Source organism: Scyliorhinus canicula, chromosome 13 (genome assembly GCF_902713615.1).
Source record: "Scyliorhinus canicula chromosome 13, sScyCan1.1, whole genome shotgun sequence".
NCBI lineage: Eukaryota > Metazoa > Chordata > Chondrichthyes > Carcharhiniformes > Scyliorhinidae > Scyliorhinus > Scyliorhinus canicula.
The window spans coordinates 67,796,456-67,820,407 of record NC_052158.1 but is presented as its reverse complement, the minus strand read 5'-3'; the positions used below and the strand labels follow the sequence as shown (position 1 = coordinate 67,820,407).

General features: G+C 49.2%; 1 protein-coding gene across 24 annotated transcripts in view; it reads right to left on the bottom strand.

Moving 5' to 3' along the window:
• The window catches only part of kif1aa (kinesin family member 1Aa), a 397,377-nt gene that overhangs the window by 233,951 nt on the left and 139,474 nt on the right, over positions 1 to 23,952 (bottom strand). For all 24 annotated transcript variants that reach the window (XM_038816644.1, XM_038816646.1, XM_038816647.1 and 21 more), the window contains exons 5-13: positions 22,097 to 22,162; positions 21,095 to 21,273; positions 19,189 to 19,300; positions 17,143 to 17,220; positions 15,351 to 15,416; positions 10,414 to 10,431; positions 7,970 to 8,045; positions 1,504 to 1,582; positions 1,012 to 1,154 (exon numbers count right to left, since the gene is read on the bottom strand). In XM_038816644.1, the coding sequence (XP_038672572.1) occupies positions 1,012 to 1,154; positions 1,504 to 1,582; positions 7,970 to 8,045; positions 10,414 to 10,431; positions 15,351 to 15,416; positions 17,143 to 17,220; positions 19,189 to 19,300; positions 21,095 to 21,273; positions 22,097 to 22,162 (817 nt within the window). The remainder of the gene's footprint in view (positions 1 to 1,011; positions 1,155 to 1,503; positions 1,583 to 7,969; positions 8,046 to 10,413; positions 10,432 to 15,350; positions 15,417 to 17,142; positions 17,221 to 19,188; positions 19,301 to 21,094; positions 21,274 to 22,096; positions 22,163 to 23,952) is intronic.

The following is a 23,952-nucleotide window of genomic DNA, read 5'->3' as shown; positions in this document are numbered from 1 at the left end:
AACATCCTGCAGATATAATTTTAGCTTATAAACCTCAACCAAGCATGTAATGACATAACAATAGCCTTTGAGGAAAATTCAACATAGAACACTGTTGAAATTACACGGCCAGATGCTACTGTTCCTTTTTAAACTGCAGCAGATGGCCTGTCAATCAAAGTTGTCCGAAGGCGGAAGGAAGTTAACTCACAGTGACAACAGTATCTGTGTCCTTAAGTTTAAAGGGCGGGGGCGGCACGGTGGCACAGTGATTAGCATTGCTGCCTACACAGTGATGTGCAGGTTAGGTGGATTGGCCACGTTAAATTGCCCCTTAATTGGAAAAAATGAATTGGATATTCTAAATTTTAAAAAAAAAGCAAAAGTTTAAAGGGCAAAGGATTGAAAACCCTTCAGATCATGACAGATTTCCAGACATTATCCACCCTGCAAAAGTGTTTGCATTTACTCCATCAATTCTGACTCCCACACTGCAGGTTAAGGCCCTCGCAACAGCCAAAATGGGATCTGTTTGAATTCTGTGACGAGATTGGGCTTCCCTCCTGTGTCAATCACACCCTTCCCCCTTTTGTCAGATCTGTCAGAAATGGGGGTGGGACTTCCACATCTGCATCCCTCCGACCATTTTGAAAGGCCTGAGCAGTCTTCCCAGCTCTACAAGAAATCTGGCTCTTGTTATCACATGCCATGTATTGCAGAGTTAGCTACAGATATAAAACAATCCGGTTATTAAAAGAGGAAGAAAGCCGGGCAGGGAGTTGCAGGCTGAAATCTGCAATTACACCTGCCTTTCGGGTGACCTGAACAGTTCACATGAAGCTACAACCAGCTAAGCCTCAAACGCAGGCAATGTGAACAGTCACACCCTCGCTCCGAGATCACCTGTGAGCAATGATGGTGTTAAAACATCTGCTTTTTGGGGGGATTGGGGGGAGGGGGGGAATGAAAGGAGGATTGGGGTGGGGGCAAAGTCTAACATTTCCTGTGACTCAATGATACGCTGTTGCTTACGATCGATAATGTCACCCAGTCCCTGTGTACAGAGCAGGTCTCTCAATCTGGAAACTTCATCCTTCAGCTCTCGGATCAGCTTGTTGTTGGGATCCTCGTTAATAACTGCATTGCAGCGAATCTGTTTAGCACGGTCAGCGTACCTAAGCAGCAGAATAAAGCAGAGGGTGTTTGCTGTGCAGGGTTAGGGGCCAGAGAAAGAGATGCGAAGGTAACAGCAACTAGTCCTCAACTCAAACAGGTGTGTCATTATCTTCACCCTGCTGGAACCTGATCGCTTTCCCCGAACACAGCTTCTCTCTGACCAAGTCCTTAATTTTGTCCCGCCCTCCTTCAAGATCTTAACCCAGCCCCCACACCTCCACCCACACCCCAGTCCTTCTGTAATCCATTCCCTCCATTTGCCTTAAACCCACTGCTCCCCCTCCCCTCCCCTCCCCCCCACCCCCTCAACACCTCCCCTCAGGCTGCGGGAGCTTGCCTGTTCCTTACCTCAGAGTGCTGAGCGTCTCATCGTAGTTGATGTCGGCTGGACTAAGGGCCGCCACCATGGCCGTCCGAGAATTGCCCCCTGTGGAGAAGCAATGTGTTAATTCCAGTGCTGTTGACCCTTTACTCATGTTTTCTCTCATCTTTAACAACTCGATTCTTTCATTCAGCCTTGCCACCATTCCTCCATGCCTCGGATCTCATGACCAATGGCAATGCCTGTCCCAGTGAGAGGTATGGGTGGTATAATGGCTTACCAAACCCAAGGTTGGGGTGATTGGGGGGGGGGGGGGGGGGGGGGGGGGTTCTAGCCACCCTAACAGCTTCAGTAATCACGAACTCATGTTAAACAGGCATTGCATTGTTTAAATACTTCTTCAAGCCTTTCCTTCTCTTCCACTGAAATGGACGTGCATCTGAATCACTAACTCCATTATAATTGCCCACTCAGTGCAATGTCTGACCTTGTACTGCCTATCCCTGCTCCACTTCCCATACTGACCATCCAGCAATTAAAGAAAAATAAATTTTAAGTACCCAATTCTTTTTTTTTCCAATTTCCAATGAAGGAACAATTTAGTGTGGCCAATTCACCTACCCTATACACCTCTGGGTTGCGGGAGTGAGGCCTACGCAAACACGGGGAGAATGTGCAAACTCCACACGGGCAATGACCCAGGGCCGGAATTGAACCCGGGTTCTCAGCGCTGCGAGGCAGCAGTGCTAACCATTGCGCCACTGTGCCGCCCCACCATCCAGCACCTGTAACCAGCGCAACAACTGACAAACATATTGAGATCAATCAGCATTGCATTTATGATCCAAGTCGAGTGAGAGGAGACTCTCATCAGTCCTGGCTCAATGTTAGCTCCCCTCCCCTGAATCAGAAATCTGTACAATCAGGAATTTTCAGTGGACTCCCTGTTACAGTACTGAAGGAGTTCTGCTTGATCAGAGCAACCTTTTCATTAAACTGAGTTCCCCTTCGCGATCCACCAAAAAACAGATTGTCCTGCATTACAACAGTGACTACACTCCAAACTGTAGTTCAGTGTTGCAAAATGCTTCAACATGTCCTGAAGTCATGGGAGGTGCTACCTTTCAGGTTTTCTTCACAATAGAACTCCAAGGTCAGGATTTTATAACCTGATCACGACAGGAGACTGGATTGGTGGTAAATATGGCTAAAAATAGATTTCCGAAAACTCAAGTCACATTCTTAGGCCAGACAATTGGACATGGTCGGATGGCCCGATGGAATATTTAAACAAAGGCTATTGGTGAGGTTCCAATACCATCAATGAGGAGAGAAGTTTTGAGATTTCTGAGCATGAGTGGCTTCTACCGGAAATTCGTGCCAAATTTCAGCAGCGTGATTGCTCTGCTGTCTGAACTTCTGAAAAAGAACAGGAAATTTCAAAATGTCTGGAGGCATCCGACAATCTGAAAAGTGCATTAACTGCACCAGTGTTGGTGACAGCGGCTTATGCCAAGCAATTTAAGGTGGCAATTGATGCGAGTGATGTGGACGTTGGTGCTGTCCTGTTGCAGGAAGACGACGAATGAGTCTTGGAAACAAAATATTCATCAAAATAAATATTCGACTATTGAGAAGGAGACATTGGGCGGGATTCTTCATTGCCCGATGGCGAAATCGTGATCGGCAATCGGACGGACAATCGATTCCGACGCGGAATCGGGGCCAGCGCCCGTTTGATGCCGGTTTCCGATTCTCTGTTCCATCCAAACTGTTGTCAACTTGATGCGCATCGCATGCAGTCGCAAGGCCGTGAGCACCTCTTCGGGGTGGCCAGGGGATGGGTTGTGGGGTTGCAGTTGGCGAGTTAGGTTTCGTGCACGGTTGGCACCATGTTGTACGGTGCGACCGGTGCTGGTCATCAGCTGTGCGCATGCGCGGCCATGGACCCGGCCATTCTCCGGCGCGATGCGTGGGTATTTCACGCTCTGCCGGTGCTAGCCCTCACCGGTACCAGAATCGCTGAGGGGTTCGCACCGATTTGCCATCGTCAAACACAACGGGTCGCACGCTGCCGTCGGCACTTAGCCGCAGAAACGGAGAATCCTGCCCATTGAGTCTGGTATCGGCGTTACAACATTTTGACATTTATGTTGCCAACAATTCATCGGAGACAATTGTACAGACCATAATCCATTAAAGTTTCTGGAAAAGTTTAAGGATCAAAATGCAAGACTGTTTAGATGGAGTTTATTGCTACAACCATTTAACCTAAAAATTATACATGTATCAGGAAGAGAAAACGAGATTGCTGATGCTATATCATGACTTTGAAATGAGTGAAGACGGGAACATTTGAAAGGGGCAAGGAAAGACGGAACTGGACTATACTGATGGTTAAATTTTCATGCCGAAATGTAACATGATATGTATCTTATAGAGTATTAGTTGTGTTGAGCATTGAGTAAGGTTTAGAGTTGAAAAGCTTTGGAAAATGAAGCCATCTACAATCATGTTTTAAAAATCCTGGTTTGAAAGACAGCTCGGTTTTTTGGAGCCAGAGGTACAATTAAAGCATCATAACAGTTTGGGCTAATGGACTTTTATTTAGATTAAAAGGGTTCCTTGGGGAGTAGATAATTAGACACATTGTGTTCCGCTTAGTGCAGTGATGGAGTTAATGGAAGGGGTCAGAGTTGAAGCAGTCAGGTGTTGAGATTCTCAGAGTTAGTTTTTGCCTGGAAGGTAAGCTGAGAACGTTTCTGAAGAAATACAGCCAGAGATTCGGCATTATTCTGAGAGGGTGCCAGGTCTCTTTCTTTAAAGTGGTCTCAAAGTGGAGTATCCAAGACACCTCTATACAGCAAGTATTCCTGAGGGCTAACTGTATTTCAAAGTGGATTGAAAGCTGAGATGGTTTTGCTGTTTGAGTGGAGATAAAGGTGGCAGTTAAGGTTTATTGTGTCACTGTATTGATTAGCATTGTTTAAGGGATAATTGTAAGCCATTATATTGTGTGATAACAAAGATTTTTTAAAGATTTAGAGTACCAAATTATTTTTTGTTCCAATTAAGGGGCAATTTAGCGTGGCCAATCCACCTAACCTGCACATCTTTCGGTTGTGGGGGTGAAACCCCCCCCGCCAGACCATGTGGTGGTCCATTTAAATCAGTTCACTTCGGCGAGGACTGTAATATCCCACCGGGTGGGAGAGGCTGTAAAAACCTGGGAAACCAGGGTTCTCAGGGTGAAAGGACCATGATCATAGAGCATTATACATACCCGCTCCGCATTTGTTTCTGAGCATTATTTTTTAAAAAAATAATTTTTATTCAAATTTTCCAACAACAAATTTTATCCCAACAATAAAAAGAGAAAAACAAAAACCCTTCCCCCAATACAAAACAATAAATTAACAAGAGTAATAAACAGAGAACCATAAGAACAAACCCCCATAATGAACCCATACTCCCCCCGCCCCCCAGTTTCTCCTCCCCCCCCCCCCCCCCCCCCCCCGGTTGCTGCTGAAATTGACCACCCTCTAACAGGAAATCTAGAAAGGGCTGCCACCGCCGGAAGAACCCTTGTACCGACCCCCTCAGGGCAAACTTGACCCTCTCCAGTTTAATGAACCCGGCCATGTCACTGATCCAGGATTCCGGGCTCGGGGGCTTCGTGTCCTTCCACTGCAAAAGGATCCTTCGCCGGGCTACTCGGGACGCAAAGGCCAGAATACCGGCCTCTCTCGCCTCCTGCACTCCCGGCTCCGATGCTACCCCACAAATAGCGAGCCCCCAGCCCGGTTCCACCCTGGAGCCAACCACCCTGGGCAAGGTCCCCGCCACCCCCTTCCAGAAACCCTCCAACGCCGGACACACCCAGAACATGTGGGTGTGATTCGCTGGGCTCCCCGAACACCTGCCACACCTGTCCCCCCCCCCAAAGAATCGGCTCAGCCTGGCCCCCGTCATATGTGCCTATGCAGCACCTTTAGCAGAATTAGACTAAGCCGTGCGCAAGAAGAGGAGGAATTCACCTTCCCCAGGGCATCTGCTCACGTCCCCTCTTCAATCACCTCCCCAACTCCTCCTCCCACTTCACTTTCAGCTCCTCCACCGAGCCCTCCTCCCCCTCCTGCATCACCTGATAAATTGCAGAGATCCTACCCTCACCGACCCACATCCCCGAGAGCACCCTGTCCTGAACCCCCCTTGGCGGCAATAGCGGAAACTCCTTACCTGCCGCCTAACAAACACCCTAATCTGCATGTACCTAAATGAATTCCCTGGGGGTAGACCCCACTTCCCCTCCAACTCCTCTAAGGTCGCAAACCTCCCGTCCAGGAAGAGGTCCCCCATCCGCCTGATACCTGCCCTGTGCCAACTCAAAAACCCTCCATCTATCCTCCCTGGTACAAACCGGTGGTTTCCCCGTATCGGGGACCAAACCGAGGCCTTCACCTTCCCCTTATGCCTCCTCCACTGCCCCCAGATTTTGAGAGTAGCCACCAATACTGGACTCAAAGAGTACCTTGCCGGGGGGAGAGGCAGCGGAGCCGTCACCTGCGCCTCTAAACTTGTGCCCACACAGGACGCTGCCTCCATCCTCTTCCATGCAGCTCCCTCCCCCTCCATCACCCACCTACAAATCATTGCCACGTTCGCCGCCTAGTAATAACCACACAGGTTGGGCAGCGCCAATCCACCCTCCTCCCTGCCTCGCTTCAAGAATACCCTCCTCACCCTCGGGGTCTTCTGCGCCCACACGAACCCCGTAATGCTCCTGTTAACCCTCCTAAAGAAAGCCTACGGGATCATAATGGGTAAACACTGGAAGAGAAACAAAAACCTCGGGAGCATCGTCATCTTAACCGACTGGACCCTGCCCGCCAGGGAAAGCGGCAACACATCCCACCTCCTGAACTCCTCCTCCATCTGCTCCACCAGCCTCGTGAAGTTTAACCTATGCAGGGCCCCCCAGCTCCTGGCTATCTGGACTCACAGGTACCTGAAGCTCCTCTCTGCCCTATCTCTTTCTCCTGGTCCCCCACTTGCACCACAAACAGCTCACTCTTCCCCACATTGCGCTTGTAGCCAGAGAAGTCTCCGAACTCCTCCAGAATCCTCATCACCTCTGGCATCACCCCCCGCCGGATCCGCAATGTACAACAGTAAATCGTCCGCATACAGCGACAGCCGGTGCTCCTCCCCCCCCCGCGCCCCGCACTATCCCCCTCCAGTTCCTCGATTCCCTCAGTGCCATGGCCAGGGGTTCAATCGCCAACGCGACGAGCAGGGGAGACAAGGGGCACCCCTGCCTCATCCCCCGGGACAACGGAAAGTCTTCCGACCTCCTCCCATTCGTCACCACGCTCGCCACCGGAGCATTATACAACAGCATCACCCACCTAATGAATCCCTCACCAAACCCAAATCTCCTCAACACCTCCCACAAGTAGCTCCACTCCACCCTGTCAAAAGCTTTCTCCGCATCCATCGATGCCACTATTTCCGCCTCCCCGTCCACCGCCGACATCATTATGATGTTAAGAAGCCGCCACACATTGACATTCAGCTGCCTCCCCTTCACAAAATCCGTTTGGTCTTCGTGAATGACCTGCGGGACCACATCCTCCACCCTCCTGGCCAGTATCTTGGCCAGCAGCTTCGCGTCCACGTTGAGGAGCAAGATCGGCCTGTAAGATCCACACTGGAGGGGGTCCTTATCCCGCTTCAAAATCAAAGAAATTAATGCTCTGGACATCGTCGGGGGCAAGGCCCCCCCCCCCCCCCCCCCCCCCCCCCCCTCCACCCCTCTCCCTTGCCTCATTCAGGGTCCGCACTAACAGCGGGCCGAGCAGGTCTGATAACTTCTTGTAAAATTCCACCGGGATCCCGTCAGGCCCCGATGCCTTCCCTGACTGCATACTCCCCAACGCCTTGATCAGCTCCTCCAACTCGATTGGGGCCCCCAGACCCTCCGCCCGCTCCTCCCCCACTCTCGGAAACTCCAACTTGTCCAAGAAGCGGTCCATCCCGCCCACCTCCCTAGGGGGCACCGACCGGTACAGCTCCTCATAAAAGGACCTGAACACCCCGTTAATGCCCCTTGCACTCCGCACCAGGTTCCCTCCTACATCCCTAACTCCCCCTATCTCTCTCGCCGCCTCCCGCTTCCGGAGCTGGTGGGCCAGCATTCGACTTGCCTTCTCCCCGTACTCATATACCGGCCCCTGCGCCCTCCTCCACTGCGCCTCCGCCTTCCGGGTGGTCACTATGTCGAACTCCACTTGGAGACTACGACGCTTCCTCAAAAGCCCCTCATCCGGGACCCCCGCGTACCACCTGTCCATTTCTTCCACTGTCCACCTTTACCATTTCTTCCAGTTTCTGAGCATTATCAATACCAGCCCAAGCTAATGGTTGATTATCCACTAGTTATCATTAAATGCTAATATCATTAAATTACTGTTTGGAGGGAGGACTCCTCACCTAGATTTTCTCGCAGTAGCCATGTCAGCACAGAGTCTCTGTATGGGATGAAATCATTTTTCTTCTTTTTCTTGTTCTGTTCAGTGTTGAACCAAGAAACAAAAAAATCATAAACAGAACGCATGAATAAGAATAGATTGGACACAGCCGTCTAACTGGATAAAATATTGCTCGCCGTTGCAAATTTTGTTTGCCTCCCAAGCGCTCCCTCAGACATGGACACCTCGCTGGGATGCAGTTAAACTGTACCCCTGCCCAATCCCCTCCTGCGATGTTCTGTGGTGAGTGTGAGCAGATTGTGGGTGAGGGATGACCAAGAGCTGCTGTCCAGCCTGACTCCATCCCCTTTCTGAAGGCCTCACTAGTTAGGAGCAGGGGCCTCAGGCAAATCATTTTCCTCACTCTAGCTCAGGGCTTCAATTAACTAAAAATGTAGTTCTGGAACCAACCTGTCCAACTGAGAGACAAGGGCACCCGTGATACCGCAAACAATGTGATAGCATCTTCCAAAACACTGCTAGTTGATTTGGGGAAATAGTTGTGGACAGGAAAGTCCGTTTTACTGACTCGCCTTCACTCATGGGTTATCTTTCTGGGAATGAAGGTGGCCTCCCATTTTGGGTAGACATATCCAAATGGCTAATGGTGAGAATGCCCTTTCCAATGGATTTCCCAGCGTCAACGCTTTAGTAATGCCAGCTTAACTTACTGCCGGGCAGCTGAATGCATGAGGCAAGGCTGCAGGTTAAGAAACAATTTTTAATAGATGACTTTAGCCAGAGTTGACGGCCAAGCAACACTGTGGCAGGTACTGTAGCCATTTTGATTTCCCTACTAAATAAAGCACACATATAGATTAAAACCTGTGTGATCCCCGGAACAACTACTGGAGTCAACACTTGTTGGAATGGCTGGGAGTGCCCTTGGCCCGGTGACGTGACGTTACTGGCAGATAGGAAAATCCCGTCCAGATGTCTTACAACATCAGCTACGCACCCGGAAGAACATTTCCCAATTTATTTTAATGCAATTTGGTATGAAGGCTTGACTGAGCCAGGTGCCCGAGTGTGGGCTCATGCCTTTCAATTCAAACCACAAGCATCTTATAGAATTGGTCTGTAAATATAATTGTTTGAGTGTTCTATGGCGTTTAAATTAAAATTGGCTTGATTGCAATTGTGCTTTGGAAACTATTTCACAGCTTGTTTGATTCAATTGGAAAATCTGTCCAAAGTCTTTGGAGATAAATTCAGGGTTAGCAGCTTCTGTGGACGATAAGAAGAAGCACCGACATGAGAATGCGGTACTACACACACAATAATTCAGTGCTGAGGTTGCAGTTATTCATTTTCTATATACTTCAGTGAGTTAAGTTTAAAAACTACTGGAAAATGTACAGTTTGTTCGTGTTCACTGTTCTTTTACTGTCCAATAAGTTAATTGCAAATGAAGCCTTGGCCATAGCCCAGTACATGCTCAAAGGCTGCTGACCTTCCAGTTCTGATAAAAGGACATTGTACTGGAACATTGGGGATGATTTTGACTGTGTAAGTTAACGGCTTGTAAACGCTGTTTCTCTCTAAAGAAGCTGCCTGAGTTTTTCCAGCATTTTCTGATCTCAGTCCAGTGCAGTGTTACTCTTCTGATCTTATAAAGAATAGGAGATTTTCTGAAGTAATGATTAGCACCATAACAAAAGTGAGCATTATTTTGTGATTAATCCCTGGGCACAATCTTGGCTCACTTTAATATCTGGCAAATTCATTTTCGAAGAATAGGCGTGAAGGGGTCACCTAAAGAATTGGTCTGAGAGACTGAACCATGAGAAAATGGCTATTTATTTAGGAAGGAGCCAAATACCCCAGTCTCCAAGAAGCACATTTAGGGGACATGCGTGAACCCCTCACTGTACCATCTAGCCAGGAAGTTACACCATAGTCAGGATTTACCCACCCCACCATGGTGTGTCTCTCCAGATACCAGCCCCCCCCAACAGATGTTGTGGAACCTTTACTTCGGCGGGACCATACTGTCCCATCCGGCAGGAGGGTCCATAAAATGCTGGCTCAAGTATTAACTATCCACTTTAGTTCCTCAGCCTTTGCTCCGTGCAAGTAAGGTCTGGAGTTACTGCACAAAGCAACATGGCTTCGTTTGACAACTGTGAAGCTCAGCCTGATGTCAAAGACTCTCAAACTGGTAGCAGTCAATGTTTCCTCCCCTCTTCTCCTGAATTGGCTGAGGTACAACCCCATGGGCATCGGTTACCCTCGTTTGCCTCACCAAAGTGCTGAAGCTTTCATGGATGAACCTAAGTTGTGAGTGTCGGCAGGTTATACAGTATTGCTGTCTGTGTATCACAGCTGAGCCTGATCTTGATGCGAACTGAGAGATAGCACAGGCTGAACCCTGTTAATGTGAGTGTCGGAGAGTATTATCCATACCTTGTTTGATCCCGAATCCTGTAACAAACAGAACAAGGAAGAGGTTCACTGAATAGATCAGAGGCACATGGTACATCACAGCAGCTGGAGCACAATACTGCTCTCATCAGAAGTGAGGAGACTACCATTAAAGCACATCAGGATAACATTGGTGACCGAGTCTCATTATCACAACCAGGATCCTTTTTATTGGGGATGTCACTTTTACAAACAGAATCTGTCCACAAAGACAATTTTTAATGTGTTGATATTGGTTCTTGCTATCAGTCCCTAATTTGGCTTTTAATACTCTTAACGTGTGTTCCTTGCCTTGTACCTTAATTGCTCATTGCAGGTGGTAGACATTAACTGGGGATTTACCATAAAAATAGGCACCAACTAAAAGTGCGGTGGTTGGCGTAGGAGATACATGCTTGTCATTAGTAACTGTAAAAACATATAAAATATATAAAGATTGGCTCCAATTCCATCCTTCATCAACTGACTTTCGAGAGCAGAACATTCTGGGTGGGATTTTCCCATCTGACGGCAGAGTGTTGGCGACGTTGAAAAAACTGGAAAGTTTAACGATGGCGTCATTGGACCGTTAAGTGTAGCGATCCACTGCCCTACAGGAGGCCAGCACAGCAGTGGAGTGACCCACGCTGCTCCAGCTGCCGATACTGCCATCAAATGGGCGCCGCGGGTCTGCACATGCGCGCTGCGACCGACGCAAATGCGCACATGCACGGTAGCTTCCTTCTCCGCGTCGCTCCCGATGCAACATGGTGTAGGACTACAGGGGCTGGCGCGGAGCAAAGGAAGCCGTCACCAGGAGAGGTTGGCCCTCCGATCGGTAGGCCAGGCCACGGTGGAGGCCCCCCCGGGGTCAGTCCCCCCCTCCGCCTCACCGGGCCGCCCCCGACAGGATGGAAACCGAGGTCCCGCCGGTTAAGACCACATGTGAACGGCGCTGGCGGGACTCGGCTACTTTGGGCGGCCATTCAGCCCATCCCGGGTGGAGAATTGACGGGGGGGGGGGGTGTCGTGTAGAGCATTCCCCCCACCTGCGCCGACCATGCCGGTACCAATGGCGCCGTTGCTCCAGTCCGGGCGGTGTCGCGCGAATTGCGCCCGGCCCGGCGATTCTCCGAACCGGCGTGGGCTGAGAGAATCCCGCCCCCTGTCCTTGCAAATTATGTTATGTGGATTTGTTTTTATTCATTTCAAATCCTATCAAAGCTTTGTAAGATCACCAACCAAACCCCACCTTTTAAGACTGATATTTTTCCTGCCTTTGCTCATGACTCACTCAGTTATAGAACAGTACAGCACAGAACAGGCCCTTCGGCCCTCGATGTTGTGCCGAGCAATGCTCACCCCACTTAACCCACGTAACCCGTATACCCGTAACCCAACAATCCCCCCATTAACCTTACACTACGGGCAATTTTAGCATGGCCAATCCACCTAACCCGCACATCTTTGGACTGTGGGAGGAAACCGGAGCACCCGGAGGAAACCCACGCACACATGGGGAGGACGTGCAGACTCCACACAGACAGTGACCCAGCCGGGAATCGAACCTGGGACCCTGGAGCTGTGAAGCATTGATGCTAACCACCATGCTACCGTGAGGCCCAAGTTGTGGGTTCAAGTCCTACAACCACAGACTTGAGCATAAAATTCTAGTTTGACTCTTTGATGTAGTTCTGGCAGAGTGCTGCACTGCCAGAGGCCTATTTCAGATTAAATGTTAAACAGAAGTCCAGCCCGCTGTCTCTGCTGCATGTAAAAGAGCCCATGACTATTTTGAAGAGCAGGGAAATTCTTCTCAGTTGGCTGTCCAAGATTTCTTGGACAGTGTTTAATTGGCTCCAAAATACTTTGGGAAGTCCTGAGATCATGAAAGGTGTGGTAAAAATGCACCCATTTCTTTTTTTTAAAAGTATTTTTTCATTGTGAGGGATCAGCTATGTGCACTGCCTTGTGTGTCAAAAAGCCTCCCTTGTATCCTAGCAAAGAGGACTGGACACAGTACTTGCTTTAAAATCTGACCAAAATCCTGACTTCCTCTAACTTGAATCCTATTTGCAATACACATTCATGTTTTAGATGAGGGAACTAAATGTAATACAGTAGTCCCCCGTTATACCGCGCTCCGCAATACCGCGGTTCGCGATATACCGCGGGGGGGCTTATGGACCCCAACTGTCAGTTGTGTCAATTTCAGCGGCCGGCTGATTATTTCAGTGAGAGCAGCTTCCCTCTCTGGATCAAAGTGAGCCGGCCGCTGAAATTGACACTGCCGGCTGCTCTCTCCCTCCAATCAGAAACATTAAAACTTAAAAGTTGGATTGGAGGGAGAGAGCAGCCGGCAGTGTCAATTTCAGCGGACGGCTCACTTTGATCCAGAGAGGGAAGCTGCTCTCTCACTGAAGCAATCAGCCGGCCGCTGAAATTGACACTGCCGAGGGGGGGCGGGTGTTGGGGGGGGGGGGGGGGAAGAGAAGAGGGGGGGGGCGGGTGTTGGGGGGGGAGAAGTGGGGGGGCGGGTGTTGGGGGGGGAGAGGAGGGGGGCGGGTGTTGGGGGGGGAGAGGAGGGGGGCGGGTGTTGGGGGGAGAGGAGGGGGGCGGGTGTGGGGGAGAGGAGGGGGGCGGGTGTGGGGGAGAGGAGGGGGGCGGGTGTGGGGGAGAGGAGGGGGGCGGGTGTTGGGGGGGGGAGAGGAGGGGGGTGGGTGTGGGGGAGATCCCCCTGTGGGTGTGGGGGAGACCCCCCTGGGGGTGTGGGGGAGAGAGGGTGGACCTGCGGGTGTTGGGGGAGAGAGGAGGGCCCTGCGGGTGTTGGGGGAGAGAGGGGGGCCCTGCGGGTGTTGGGGGGGAGATGAGGGGGGCGGGTGTTGGGGGGGTAGAGGAGGGGGGCGGGTGTGGGGGAGAGGAGGGGGGCGGGTGTTGGGGGGGAGAGGAGGGGGGCGGGTGTGGGGGAGACCCCCCTGTGGGTGTGGGGGAGACCCCCCTGGGGGTGTGGGGGAGAGAGGGGGGCCCTGCGGGTGTTGTGGGAGAGAGGGGGGGCCTGCGGGTGTTGGGGGGGAGAGGGGGGGGGCGGGTGTTGGGGGGGAGCGGGTGTGGGCGGGTGTGGGGGAGACCCCCCTGTGGGTGTGGGGGAGACCCCCCTGGGGGTGTGGGGGAGAGAGGGTGGACCTGCGGGTGTTGGGGGAGAGAGGAGGGCCCTGCGGGTGTTGGGGGAGAGAGGGGGGCCCTGCGGGTGTTGGGGGACGGGGGAGGAGAGGGGGGGGAGGGGGCGAGCCGGAGGGTGTGGGGAGGGGGCGAGCCGGAGGGTGTGGGGGGACAGGGGGCGAGCTGGACGCTGTGGGGGAGAGCAGGAGGGTGTGGGGGAGAGGGAGCGAGCGGAAGGTGTGGGGGGAGAGGGGGCGAGCTGGACGCTGTGGGGGAGAGCAGGAGGGTGTGGGGGAGAGGGGGAGAGGGAGCGAGCCGGAGGGTGTGGGGGGAGAGGGGGCGAACCGGAGGGTGTGGGGGGAGAGGGGGCGAGCCGGAGGGTGTTGGGGGGGGGAGAGGGGGCGAGCCGGAGGGTGTGGGGGGAGAGGGGTCTAGTTGGAGGATGTGGGGGGAGAGGGGGGCGAGCCGGAGGGTGTGGGGGGAGAGGGGTCTAGTTGGAGGATGTGGGGGGAGAGGGGGCAAGCCGGAGGAAAAAAAAGAAATTGACACTGCCGGCTGCTCTCTCCCTCCAATCAGAAACATTAAAACTTAAAGTTGGATTGGAGGGAAGAGAGCAGCCGGCAGTGTCAATTTCAGCGGCCGGCTGATTATTTCACTGAGAGCAGCTTCCCTCTCCGGATCAAAGTGAGCCGGCCGCTGAAATTTTAATTGGATCCACGATGGGGGTTTTAAATTTATTTAAAAATCTATGCTAGCGCTTCCCATTGTGAGTCTACGGGGGTCTGACCTCTCCCCCCGCCCCCCCGTAGACTCACAATGGGAAGCGCATGCATAGATTTTTAAATAAATTTAAAACCCCCATCGTGGATATCCGCAGCTCGGTTGCAACGCGGGTGGCTGTCTTGGACCCCAACACCCACGTTATAAAGGGGGACTACTGTATTTCCAAATTTGCAGACGACACAAAGGTGGGTGGGAGGGTGAGCTGTGAGAAGGATGCAGAGATGCTTCAGTGTGATTTAGATAAGCTGAGTGAGTGGGTAAATTCATGGAAGATGTAGTATAATGTGGATAAATGTGAGGTTATTCACTTTGGTAGCAGAAACAGGAAGGTAGATTATCTGAATGGCTATAGACTGAGAAAAGGGAAGGTGCAGCGAGACTTTGGTTTCTTGTACACCATTTGTTAAAAGTAAGCATGTAGGTGCAGCAAGAGGTAAAGAAGGCAAATGATCTGTTGGCCTTTATAGTGAGAGGCCAGCATATCAAAAAGTATAGTTATGCACAGCCACGGACCATTCTCTGGCCGTTTATTTTGTGGATTCCGGGAGTTTTACGTGGACCGGCTGCTAGCCCCTTATTGGTCGCAGGATCGGTGAGGGAGCGCTGCCAATTTTTACCACGTAAAACACCACAGATCCTCTGAACTTAGCCTCAGAATTGGAGAATCTGGCCCTGTATGTTTTTAAGAAGGAGTTACATATAGTTTTTGGGACTAAAGGGATCAAAGGACAGGAGGGAAAAGCAGGAACAGGATGCTGAGTTGGATGATCAGCCATGATCCTAATGAACGGCGGGGCAGGCTCAAAGGGCCTAGCTTCTATGCTTCTATGTGACTGATGTGGCTATGGATTTGAACATTTTATTGACTTTATTAATCGCTGCGCTACATTGGCATGGATTCTGCTGAGACTCCCTCGGTTGTTTCCAGCTTTTTCCTTTAAACGTGGGAAAGTGCCAACATCCTCACCATCCCAGAATAACCCGATAAAAGCACTCACCACATCCGCCAGCGCCGAGATGACTTTGCCCAGGGTTGTGAGGGATTTATTGATATTTGCACCTTCCTGTCGCAAACAAGGAAAGAACCATTAAAGACAGAGCAGGCAGAAAAGGAATTGAACAGAGGTTCAATTCATTATTGATTCTCTGATTAAAACAAACACGGACATGACAAACAGACGTAGAAATGGTTTGCTGTCTGCTTTATCAATTATATGTGGTGTGAGTTGAATTGAGAGTGTTCATTTTAATTGCTCACACATTCAGGCTGCCACCAGTAAACCCAGTGCATAACAGGACACTTTTCAAAATGTTATATGGAAGCTGAAGTTTAAGAGATATGAGGGCGCACCTCGTGGCGCAATATGATTCCAAGTGAAAAGGCACCCGTGTGATCGGGAGTATTTCTCGCACCTATAACAAACTAACTGCGGCTGTGAAAGAGCGTACTTTCATGACATGCTTCCACGTTCGCTGCGAGTGCGTCGAAACCCTTCAAAACTGGAACGTGGAATATTGACGAGACTCATAGCTGCGTCAAGGAGATCATGTGGCGCTGCGGGTGGGCATCCCCGCCTCTGGGCCAGAAGCTCTGGGTTTGAGTCCCAGTCCAGGACTTGACGGCCAAGGTCCAAAGATGTGCGGGTTAGGTGGATTGGCCATGCTAAATTGCCCGTAGTGTAAGGTTAATGGGGGGATTGTTGGGTTACGGGTATACGGGTTACGTGGGTTTAAGTGGGGTGATCATTGTTCGGCACAACATCGAGGGCCGAAGGGCCTGTTCTGTGCTGTACTGTTCTATGTTCTATGAATGTGTGATCGTAACCCGGCCAAAGAGATTGAGTGTCAACCTGCAAATCCTTCCAATGCGCAAATAGCTGGTAGAAAGAATGGGAGTGACTCCTGGTCAGCCCCGCTTGGTGTGGGGTGGCTTCCGTCAAGCTATACGTCTCTGGCGGCAGACTGGTGACCTGTTCCAGGAATAACTAGCTATGGTTACAGACAAAGGTCTGCCAGTGAGTGTGGGAATAGATTGGGAATAACAGCACTGACTGCGGTATCACTGATTCCAGGGATGGCGGGACTGTTATATGAGGAGAGATGTACTAGGTTGGGATTGTTCTCACTGGAGTTCAGAAGAATGAGGGGGGATCTCACAGAGACTGATAAAATTTGAACTGGACTTAGACAGGTTGATGCAGGGAAGATGTTCCCGATGGTGGGTGTGTCCAGAACCAGGGGTCACAGTCTGAGGATCAGGGTAAACCATTTCGGACAGATATCAGGAGACATTTCTTCACCCAAAGAGTGGTGAGCCTGTGGAATTCATTACCACAGGAAGTAGTTGATGCTAAAACATTGAATATATTCAAGAGGTGACTAGATATGGCACTTGGGGCAAATTAGATCAAAGGTTATAGGGAGAAAGCAGGATTAGGCTACTGAGTTGGATGATCAGCCATGATCGTGATAAATGGAGGAGCAGGCTCGAAGGGCCAAAAGGCCTCCTCCTGCTTCTATCTTTTATGCATCCATGTATCAATGCATAAGAGGGACAGGGTATCAGAAATTGGTCCACAGTATTACACAGATATACTGATGAACACATCGAAGTGAGCACCCTGGGGGCTGGATGAACAAACACATGAGTGGTTTCAGGAAAAGACAAGTGGATGAATGATGAACAAAGCGAGGTCTGGATGGCTGGAAGGGTGGGGTAGGTAAGGTTTGATAGACAGATGGGGATGATGAGATGGATGAGAGAATAACTGAATGGATACAGGTTCTCACCTTTAATCGTGTTCCCTTTGCTCCTGTGGAATCTGCCCTTTCACTTCCAGCAAGATCGACCAAACTGATCTTACTGGCCTATAGAAAAAAAAATCAGAAACAAAACAGTTCATGAGATGTCAGATAAAGTTTCCTGATTTTAATTCTCTTCCCCAATTTTGAACCTCGCTACAACTCTCCACTATGTTTCCTCTGCGCTGTAAATGTATTGTAGACATAAATTCTGTAGAAGATCCGCCACTGTCTCATATCTCTAGATATAACGCATCACCCAGGAAGTTTTTTAGAGTGCCTCTGCGAAGCACCTTGGGACATTCTATTATGTTACAGGTGCTACATGATCTACTAATTCTCCTCTTAAACCATTTCTCCTAAATTCTTCCTTCAATTCTCTGGTGTGAACTCTCAGTGTGCACCTTCGCTTATATAAACGCACCCAACGCTGAACCTTCCTCACTAACTGCTCGCTCAAAATCCACCAGAATTTTGAAAAGGTTTGTTAGATTACAACCTTCGCTACTCCAATGAAAGAAGGAATCAACTTTCCCAACATTTCTTTCCAACTATAATCTCTCATTTCTGGGAATATTACTCCTCCATTTCTGTGTTAATCTGGAATTACCTGACGGCAGAAATCTTGCTGCAGTGACCTATAGACACAAGCCCGGACAGTCACTTCAATTTGCTAATAAGCTGCATTTATATAGCATCTCAGAGGTAGTAAAACAGCACAGTGTATTCCAAAGTGCATCACAGAGACATAAACCAGACAAAGAAAATCACCAAACCATGGAGGGAGTTATGAGGACGGGTGATTAAAATCATGGTCAAACAGGTGGCATTCAAGGAGGTTCTTAAACCGGGACAGAGAGAGAGAGATGGAGAGATAGAGGAGATTTTTAAAAATAAATTTAGAGTATCCAATTATTTTTTTTTCCAATTAAGGGGCAATTCAGCATGGCCGATCTACCTATCCTACACATCTTGTGGGTTGTGGGGTGAGACCCACGCAGACACGGGGAGAATGTGCAAACTCCACACTGACAGTGACTCAGGACCAGGATCGAACCTGAGACCTCGGCGACATGAGGCATCAGTGTTAACCACTGCGCCGCCGTGCCGCACTGACAGAGAGAGATGTAGCGAGTGAGAGAGGGATGGAGAGAAAGAGAGAGAGAGAGAGAGATGGAAAGAGAATAGTCAAGAGAGAGCATGGAGATTAGCACTGCTGCCTCCCAGCATCAGGGTCCCAGGTTCAATTCCGGCCTTGGGTGACTGTGGAGTTTGCATATTCACCCCATGTCTGCATGGGTTTCCTCCGGATGCTCCGGTTTACTCCCGCAGTCCAAACATGTGCAGGTTAGGTAGACTGGACATGCTAAATTTTCCCTTAGTTTCCAGGGATGTGCAGGTAAGGTTACAGGGATGAGATGGGATGGGCGGTGGAGTGGACATAGTCAGACTGTTCTTTCGGAGGGTTGGTGTCGGCTTGATGGGCCAATTGGCCTCCTACTGCACTGTAGGGATTATATGATTCATGAGAGAGAGCGGTGGAGAGAGAGAGATGGAGAGAGTGAGATGGAGAGAATGAGATAGAGAGAGAGAGAGAGAGAGAGAAATGGAGAGAAAGATGGAGAGCGAGAGATAACAATGGAGAGAGATGGATAGGTTTAGGAAGAAATGGCTACCAATGGTGGAGCAGAGGCAAGACAGATTTTTGATGTACAAGGGAGCGAGTCAGGGGCTATCAGGGGCAGGCAGGAAAGTGAAGTACACAATCAGATCAGCCTTGATCTTATTCAATGACAGGGAAGCCTTGAGGGGATAGATGGCCTACCTCTGCTCATTGCTCTTCTATGTTGATGGAAGCCCAAGAAGTAAAGTTGAAAGGTATGCAAACTATCAGAAGGATTATCGAGCTGGGCTGGATTTCAGCGGACAATGTCAATGTCAATCCATCCCCCCCCCCCCCCCCCCCCCCCCCCCCCCCCCCCCCCCCCACCCCCCGGACCCCGCATCGCTTCCGGTCCACTCATTCTCTTTTACCTTCTCAGAAGATGTATCTGGTGTGGAGTCATGTGCTTTCTGTGTGAAGATAATGTTGAACACAGCGTGAGATCGACTGCTTGTCTCATTCATGTTCGTGGCAGCCACCGTTCTGAGGAGAGAGAAAACAATCTGAGTGTAAACTCTCCCTTATTCACATTCACTCCTTCGCAGAGTTGCATCATTCTTGCGCTTATCCATAAATTGCTAATTCGTTCATCCTCATCTTTCAGCAGATTCAAGTACTCATTTGTGACGATCTGAGGATTTTAGGAATATTGGCTTCTAAATATCGGGACACGTTAAGAGTTAAAAGCCTGGGGGTATAGCGTGTTTCGCTGCAGTGGTCATGGTTTTAAAAAGGATTTTGTTTTGTACAGGCTTGGGAGCTTCTAACAGCCAGTAGGTGAAATTGCCACAGAAATGTGTTTTCAGTCTGGGTTAATGCATAGTGGTTTGCCCGGGGAAGTCCCTGGGGAGTTAATATGCTTTTGCAGCCTGCAGAGGTTATTTGTTTTTATGGTGAGATGGTCATTGCAGCATAGAGCCCAGAAAGGCAGAGAGAGGGTGAGTTTTGAGAAGCTATGGAGAGAAGCCGTTTTGGAGAAAGCTGTTAGAGAGACAGGGCTTTTGGAGGAAGGCTTTTGGAAGTGAGCTCTGATCTCTGATCTGGCAACCCTTCTGTTTTTCTTGAGACCACAAGTGAAGGTAGTTTTCTTTCTCAGGAGGAGAGTTTAGAACAATATTTTAACAGCAGAGCAGTCTTGTCTGAAGACAAGGAAGAGTCTGAAAAAACCCGGTTGAAGATATTCAGCCAGAGTCTGAAGGTTGAAGATATTCAGCCAGAATCTGTTCTGTATCATAAGCATTCCTCTATGCCCTGCTAATTTTAAGTTTGATTAAGAGCTGTTTGTTTCTCTTCGTGTTGCTTAATGTATAGTTGTGTTAAGGGCTAATTGGAAGCTGTTCTTTTTAGGTGTGAAGTTAAAAGTTTAATATTGTATTTATAATAAAGTTTTGTTTTAGAAACACCAAAGCACTATTTTTTCATGCAATTACTCCTGGAGCGATTCAGTCTTTCCGCACAGTCTTAAAATAAACTGAAATATTGGGGTTTCGGTCCAGAATCCTAGCCACTGTTGGTGTCTGGGCTGGGATTGTTAACACATTTTATTGACTTTTACTGGCATTTTGAGGTCTCATATCTGCCTTCCAATCAGATACTGACATCATTGGAGTTAGGTCAGAACTTTAATTTGACTGGTTACTGTGAAGTAACAGTTCTCCCTCTGACAACGGGAGCAATAGTCCCCAAAGGTGGGGGCAATAGTGACAGTAGGGGCTATACTCACTAGTCAGGGGGATAATCTTTCAGTAAGTGGTGAATCTACGGGACAAGCCCCCGACAGGCTTGTGAATACAATATATGTTTTTTATTCATTCATGGGATGTGGGGGTCTCTGACTAGGCCAGTACTTATTACCCATCCCCAATTGCCCTCGAGAAGATGATGGTGAGATGAAATGTTTAGATGTAAATTAGAGAGATTTTTTTTTTTTAATAACATTTTAAGGTGAGTCTCTGAGCAATTTAAGCCATGGTAAGCGTAGCAAGCGTGGGAGGAACCTGATTCCCAAAATAGGGATGGGCAGTAAATGCTGGCCTAGCCAGCGACACCCACATCCCGTAAATTAATTTTTTAAAAAGGCGCCACCAGTGGGAGATTTCCTTGCCCCATGTCTGGGTTTGTTATCGCCTAACTAATGAAGACTAGTTCCTATGATTCATCAAGAATCCCATTTTTGCCTCATTGAGCAACTACCAGAATGATAGATGGTGATCTTGGTCTTTATTTGTCCGATGATTCCAATGTTCCCCAAGGAAAGAGATATCCCGTTCCTCATACCTGGCCTTGTTGCCTGAGTCCATGAGGTCCGATATGTCATTGAAGGAGGTGACAGCGAGTTTGGAGAGATCCTCCACGTAAGGGCCGAGGATGGGGTGTTCCCGAACGCGAAGGTTCCCTTTGGTCTTGGGGTTCAGGAGGTCTCGTACACGTTCACAGTAAATCTCCATGTAACTGACCTGGGGGGGGAACACAGCAAGAAGGTCACACACAAAAGAACAAAACACCAGACCCATGACGACCATCGTCAGCTGGAGAAACAGGATTCTCTCATCCACCCTCGTTCAGTGAATGTCCCCTCACTTGATGAACCCTTCCATTGCACGATTTTGCGTAATGTTTGTTTTCGGAAGATGAGACACCCTACTCCCTCATTTAGAGAAAAAACTAATTCTCCCCATTTGCCCTCTCTGCAGAGACACTGACCATGCCGACACCCAGACCTCCTGGAGAACTGCAGCATGAACCAGAATTTGACAAAACCCGGGTTCAGCTATTAATGTCCCTTGAAACATCTAAATAACTAATCATAAGATTCATTCAGGCCCCCCCAACGTTGACAGGACACACGCCTGTACTCCTGGTTCAGGGCCAGCTCAATGCCGAGTGGAGCTCAATTATCAACATGTCTCTGCTTCAATTGCTGAACAGCACTCGCTATCAATGTGACATCTTTTCCATTCACCACATCATTGTTAGACCTGTCTGAATGACTTTGCCAACTGCCATTGGATTATGGGACAGTTTTGGTTTGTAGGCCTTGCCCATTAGAAACAGAATTGGTTAAAGGAGCGCTTTCCAAGACAGAAAATGCCTGCCTGACTGCATAGCATACATACTCAAGCCCTGAGAGTGAACAACTATTTTGCCACCAACATTCCCCCATGAGATCTTTTTAAGAATAAATTATATGATGCGTCCTTGCCCCGAATGTGCACAGTAATTAGTCACAGCCAAGTGTCAGGATGAGGAGAAATTTGGGATGGACAACTTCACTCTTACCTCCACCGAGTACGAGAGGTTGGCATTTGCACTGTCATTAATTCGGGCAAAAAGATCTTCACATAGCTGGGGAAAGAGAAAGACAAAAGAGGAAACATCAGAATATAGCACCTATAACTGCAGTGGACCCTGCAAATTCGGGGCACCTGAGAGACTTGTATCAGATGCTCTGTATTTACAGGTGTTCTTATTTTCAATATGATTATTCTGTGCAGGAGAAACAAATACCATGCAGAGGTCCTTCCTCTCTCAGAGCTGCTCTCACTCTTTGTTGCTGCTGCTCCTGACTCTGTGGAGAACGACGGCGTCCGTCCCAGCAATCCCCCATCTCCCAACTCTTATTATCACCCTCTCTTCCCTTTCTCCTTCACATCGCTTTTCCCAGTTTATATTTCTCTCCCTATTTCAGAGGCTCCATTCCAAATGCCGAGACATACCACCCACCCCCCCCCCCCCCCCCCAACCCCAACTTCCCAATGCCTGACTGCATTCCAGGGAGCCGCAGCTTTCTGCCATGAGCAATTGGCTGACCTTGGCAGGGTGAAGAAGGGGTACAGTCCGACAGGAAATTTATTCCAATGATCACCACCTAAATGCAACATCCTGCAACATCTCAGTTCAGGTAGGTGCAGATCCCATAGGGAGTTCTTTACCCAGGATTCACAGCAGGGGAAGCCCTCTTGCCCCAAGACTGAGCTATGCAAACATGGAACCTCTCTGCTGCTCTTGATGTTGGGAAAAATACCTAGAATCCATTTTCTTTTCACCATTCCCACCTCACCCTTATCTACTTTGCTTCCAGTTACAAACACTCATGGTGATTTGTCCAGTAAATGTCATTGCGTCATAACATTCTGACTTTACACGCCTTTTGTCAATTTCTACAATCTATTCCCTGATGGGACTGGACAAATGGGTTCTCAATAAATGTGCCTCCCAAATGGGAGTGAGTGGAGGGGAAGTCTATCATGGGAGATGACAAAGTAAGCGTATTTGAAGCAGGCATTTTAAGGTTGGATCATTTTCCATGTGGCCAACCTCAGGCCGTGGCATCCAGGAAGGTGTCTGCTATTTAACATCCTCACTGCTCTTCTCCTTGAACTGGCCCAAATACAGCAACCCCAGTTCCTTTTGGGATTGATATCTCCTGTTGGGATGAAGTGGATCCTGATGAGAGAGGTTTCAATGGGGGAGTACTCGACAGCAACAGCAGGCGGTGCTCAAGAGCTTTCCAGCACTGAACTCACCTGGGAGAATACCTGTGGCCTGGTCCGGGGAAACTTAAATATCAAACCAAACTTATCATCAATTATCCATTACATCACACTGAAGCAAGCTCAGGATCCACATGTACAAATCGTATCACACAATTAGATTTTTAAACATATAAGGGAAATTGCCATCGGATTACACAGATACTTGAGAAACTGCCCAGCTTCTGATTAAAATGAAATGAAATGAAATGAAAATCGCTTATTGTCACAAGTAGGCTTCAAATTAAGTTACTGTGAAAAGCCCCTAGTCGCCACATTCCGGCGCCTGTTCGGGGAGGCTGGTACGGGAATTGAACCGTGCTGCTGGCCTGCCTTGGTCTGCTTTCAAAGCCAGCGATTTAGCCCTGTGCTAAACCAGCCCCTAAAAAAGCATTACTATATCTGTAAATGGTGGAAATTAATACAAATTCAAAATTTACAGGGATACATTCTGTATTTCGCGCTCCCAGCTGTACAGAGGCTCGACACAGGGATGCCCTCCTGCTGCTTGCTCTGGCAATCGAGCCAATTGCCCCCAGAGCGGTGAAAGAATGGAGAGGTATCCAGAGGGGAGTCGGTGAGCGTAGAGTTTCATTCTATACG